General features: G+C 47.3%; 1 protein-coding gene across 2 annotated transcripts in view; it reads left to right on the top strand.

The window, feature by feature from the left end:
• The first annotated feature begins 82 nt into the window (after positions 1–82).
• Positions 83–5,169, top strand: part of Ccsap (centriole, cilia and spindle associated protein) — a 16,444-nt gene continuing 11,357 nt past the window's right edge. For both annotated transcript variants that reach the window (XM_004640806.2, XM_023700824.1), the window contains exon 1: positions 83–506. In XM_004640806.2, coding sequence (XP_004640863.1) covers positions 149–506 — 358 coding nt within the window. In that variant the 5' untranslated portion in view covers positions 83–148. The remainder of the gene's footprint in view (positions 507–5,169) is intronic.

Raw genomic sequence — 5,169 nt, 5'->3', positions numbered from 1 at the left:
CCCTCCGCCCCTCCCCTCCCCCGCTCCGCCCCCTCCCTCCCCCTCCGGGCGGGGCTCGAGTTTGAACTGAGCGGCGGGCCGGGCCAGGCGGGGTGGGCTCTGTGTCGTGAGCTCCGCTGTAGCAACGTAGCGAGGGGCGCGCGGCACCATGTCCCCGGGCAGCGGGGTGAAGAGCGAGTACATGAAGCGCTACCGGGAGCCGCGCTGGGATCAGTATGCGTCCTGCTACCGCGAGCTGCTGCGCTACCGCCTGGGCCGCAGACTGCTGGAGCAGGCGCACGCGCCCTGGCTGTGGGACTCCTGGGGCCCTGACGGCGCCTCGGACGGCTCGGGCTCTCCGGCGCCAGACCCCTCGCCCCGGTGCGCACCTGCCTCGCCCGTAGAGGCCCCGGAGGCCGGGGAGGCCGGAGAGCGGGGCGCGGAGGCCCCAGAAGCTGCGGAGGCCCCGGAGGCCGCGGAGGCCGGGGGCGCGGAGACCCGGGACCAGCAGGACGCCGCGCTCCCAGGTACCTGCCCAGGGGCGCGCGAGATGCGGGGCGGACGGGCGTCCGGGTGCCCGAGAAGGCGCTTCCTGTTTCGTGTTTTGGTTAGCTTTCTGGTTTTGTTTTGGTTTGCTCCGGGGACGGTCGCTTGGGGAAGGCGTGGCCCACTTGCGCCCTCTCCGGCGTCCTTAGGTGGTGGCAGGGACTCAGTGGGGGCGGCTGGACTGAGGTCTTCAGCGTGTGACTGCGCGCCCCTCGCGATGAGAACCTCGGGGCTGAGTTCTTCTTCCTGGTGTGCAGTCCTTTGCCTTCGGGGCTCTGGTCTGCAAGCAGGTGCCTTACCTGCCCACCGGTGCCCTACCCTTCGCGGGGTGCGGAGCTGGGGCGCCGGTGCCTGGTGGTCAGTTCTGCCTATTGTGGTTTGGGTGGTGAGGTCTTTCTTGGCGCTCCGGTTGAGCAGGCCTCTCCCTGAGGTCCCCGGACCCTAAGCCCTGAAAAAATAGCAGTTTATTGAGAGACTATTATATATCCCCACACAGGTCTGTATTTCCTCGTGCAATGTTCAAAGAAGTCGTAAAATGTAGGGGTACAGTTTTAATCTGTTTTTATAAATGAAGACATGGAGGCTCGGGATGCATAAGCAAATTCTGATGAGATGGAATTTTGACTGTGAGTCTGGCTAGGCGGTTGGTCAACGTGTAAGCAGTTCTCACGTCATCCTTGGCGGAGTGGCCTACTGTCATGTCGCTTGAGTCCCCACCATCTCCTGATGCTTGCGTGATCGGTGCTAGCATTCAGCTTAGCAGACCGCAGAGGCAGCAGGAACCGGCTTCCCGGCCATTCCTGTGGGAACGAGCCACCTGAAGTTAGGAGGTATACTGTATCAGGCTGAGCGGGCTTCTCTTCCTTCGTTGTCAGTGAAGGAGCTGCAAAGTGCACTGTATATAGAAACTGTTTAGGTGGCATCTTGGCTCAGAGGTACCCGTGTGCCTTGAGTTCATGCCTGGTGTGCCTTGAGCGCTTTCCGTGGAGAGCTATAGGCTCCTCCCCCTGGCCTCGGCAGTGCTCAGTGCTCTGCTAAAATTTCTAATTTGGGCATCAGGGAAAGGAAAAGGTTTTTCTTTCAGAACTCACCGTCGCAGGCTCTCTTCCACTGCTACTTCCTGCAGAGACCCTCTCGATTCTTGCTTTGGACAAGATTAAAAAAAAAATTTTCCCTGTGGGACCCAGGGGTGCTCTACCACCAAGCTACATCTCCAACCTTTTTTATTTTCAGTTTATTATTTTGATACAAGGTCTTGCTAAATTGCCAGGCAGGACTCTTGTGAATCTTCTACCTCAGCTTCCTTGTTGCTAAGATTACAGATTTGGCTACTGTGTTAGGCTTTCTTTCTTTTTTTTTTTTTTTAAGCCTTCAAGTAGATGCTTTTATATATTAGAGTGATGACCACTCTTTGGGATTGGTATTAAAAAACACTTTGTCTTACTGAAGCTATTTATACACATATCATGTATTTCTATACGGTGTATTGCAAAACTATGGTGATCCTCAGCCACACACACGCCATGTACTGCAGCGGCTTTCAGCTCCCCTGGCTTGTCTCACAGCTGCCCTATCTCAGTCTCCTGATTCCTTTCTGCCTCATCCAACACACTGGGTTGGTTCACTATTGTGATCATCTCAGCCTGTCCCTCTGGGGCCTCTGACCTACTTCAGTCTGTTCTGCCTGGCTGCTGCCCTGTCCCTGCTGCCTCTAGCACTGCCTGGCTTCTCTCTGGCAGTCGCCACTGCCATGTGGCCTCAGCCATCTTTCTCTTGGTCTCCCCCTCCTTGGTGGTGCTCACCTTAAGGCTGCCTGAGATGAGTTAGAGGCTGATTTTCTGAGGTCTTCATCAGAAGACAGCTTTACTTCACTTTCACAGTTGTGGCTGGGTGAGGAATTCTGAGTCAAAAGTAATTGTCTCATTAAAAATACAAAGATGGTCCGTGGATATATCTCAGTGGTACAGCCCCTGCCTGGCAAGTGCAAGGTCCTGAGTTTGATTTTCACTACCAACAAAATTATCCAAAAATATTGCTCCACTCTTCTTTGTCCTTCCTGTCTGAAAGTGGCCTAGGTTTATTTCTCTCCACTGTGTGAGAAACTTTTGGGAAATTTTTTATTTTTTTGAAGGGCCTCATACATGCCAGGCAAGTGCTCTATCCCTGAGCCCACCCGTAGACCATCTTTTCTTTGTTTTACAAAGTTAATTTATTTTTTGAGATGGGGTCTTGGTATATAGTTCAGGCTAGCCTTGAGCTCACTATGTAACTCAGCTCAGGCTGACCTCAAACTCTTGCAGTCCTCCTGCCTCAACCTTTTTGATGCTGGAATTACAGGCTCATGCCACCACACCTGACTATAAGTTTATTTTAAACTGATACGTGTAAAAACAAAAATCCTACATATTTATAGGGCATTTGTGATGTTTGTGTATGTGTATAATATTTAAATGAAGTTAAGCATACATTGTTTAGACAAGATAGATCTCTCACTATATAGCTCAAGCCCCCACCCTAGTATTGAAGAATAATATCCTCAGCCCTATTTTTATTTTTATTTGAGACAGGATCTCACTAAATTGTCCATGCATGGCTTGAACTTCTGATCCTTTTGCTTCAGCCTCCTAGTGCTAGGATTATAGGCATGTGACGGAACTGGGGATTGAACTCAGGCCCTTGCGCTTGCCAGGGAAGCACTTATTCCACTGAGCCATCTCCCTGGGCCCTTGCTTACTTTTTGATCTTACCTAACTTTACCCATTCATCAGTTTTTCTCTGGCTTATGGTAAGTGCTGTTCTACTCTCAATGTCCACCAGATCCACTTTTCTTGATTTCATGTGCGAGTGAAATGCAGTGTTTATTTTTCTTTACCTGATTCATGTCACTAACATAATTTCTAGTTCCATCCCTGTTGCTGCAAATGACAAGATTTTATCCCCTTTTATGGCCAAAGATTATTCATATATATATATATATATATTTTATATTTTTTTTTTTTCCATCCATTGATGAATAGACTGTTTCCATTTCTTGGCTACTGTAAATAGACCTAACATGGGAATGCAAATGTCTCTTTGTATCACTTTCATTTCCCTTAGATATATGCCCATTAGTGGGACACTGGATCATATGGTAGTTGTATTTTTAATTTTTTGAGGAACCTCTGTGTTGTTTTTCATAATCATTCTACTAATTTACATTCATCCTAAGAGCACATGGGTTCTCTTTTCTTTGCAATTTTGGCAGCTCTTGTATTTTGCCCTTTTGATAGTAGCCATTCTCACTGGAATGGTGTGGTTTTCATTTGCATTTCCCTGATGGTTAGTAATATTAGGCATTTTGTCACATCTTCTTTCCCTTCCCTTCCCTTTCCTTCCTCTGCCCCTCCCCCCTATCCCCACCCTCTCCTTTCTCCCCTCTTTCTCCTTTATTGGGGATTGATCCCAGGGCCTTTACACCAAGTTCCTTCCCCAGCTCTTATTAATATTATTGTGACTATTTTGTTTTTGAGACAGGATCTCAGTATGTCACTGAATTGCCCAGACTGGGCTCAAACTTGTATTCCTTCTGCTTCAGTCTCCCAGAGTGCTGGGATTTCGTAATTTTTTTTGTGATAGGATTTTATAATTCTGTTTTTGAGAAATGTCTATTTAGGGCTGGTGCCTATTTTAAAATTGGACTGTATGGGATTTTCTGGATATTAATCCTTGTCACATATATAGTTTGTTTTTTCCTTTCTTCCTCTGGATCTTACTTAGATGGATGTTAGACCTTATGAATATATTCTCTAATTTTCTAGTTTCTTTTCTCTCCCACTTCCCATCTGTCTTTCTGTTCTGTTTCCCTGGGTAATGTTCAGAATCATATCTTCCAACTCGTCATATACTTTTCATTTATGGGCTCCTATGTACAATGTTTTTAAATTTGAGAGGCCTTGAATTGTTTTCTGAAGCTGCCTCCCCCGTCCCTCCCTATTTGCTTCCCACACCCTTTTAAAAAGAGTCTGGTTCTTGATTCATGTACATACTTTTTTTGATTTTGGCCTTGAACTCACAGCAATCTTCCTGCCTCAGCTTCTCAAGTATTGGAATTACCCATGTGTGCCACCATGCCACGCCCATAGATCTTTTGTGCTGAGGTTATTACTAGAAGATTGTCTTCTCTTGGCATTTCAGGCATAGTCTGTTTCACACCCCCTCCTTTTCATTTTGCTTGTACTTCTGTATTGCCTTGTTAGAGGCTTTTTTCAAATGTTCAGTGAGTCTTGGCTTCCTTCTCCTTAAGAGATGGGGTTGAAAAGCTCCCTGGAAGGTTTGTGCTTCTGCGTGGATGTGTGGGAAGTGGCATTGCTTGGTGAAGTGGAGCGCCTTCCCATAGCCAGCAGGCATTACGGAGTGGGCTTGTGTCTCCAGTTTCTTGTTTCATAGCCCTTTTTTAGATTAGGTTTTATTTTAGAAAAGTTCACATGTGCATAATTTTAAACACTGTGCTTAAAATGAACAGAATGTTATCTTACCCCCTTCCTTACCACACATCCCTTACTCCTTCTCCCCTTAGTGTTTCTGTTAACATTGACCACGCTTTTCTCATTTAGTCTTATTAGATGGCCTTTGGATCTTTTTTTTTTTTTTTTTTAAATTTTT

This window comes from Octodon degus, unplaced genomic scaffold, assembly GCF_000260255.1.
Source record: "Octodon degus isolate 3935 unplaced genomic scaffold, OctDeg1.0 scaffold00127, whole genome shotgun sequence".
NCBI classification, from domain to species: domain Eukaryota; kingdom Metazoa; phylum Chordata; class Mammalia; order Rodentia; family Octodontidae; genus Octodon; species Octodon degus.
This window is presented reverse-complemented; position numbering and strand designations above follow the sequence as displayed.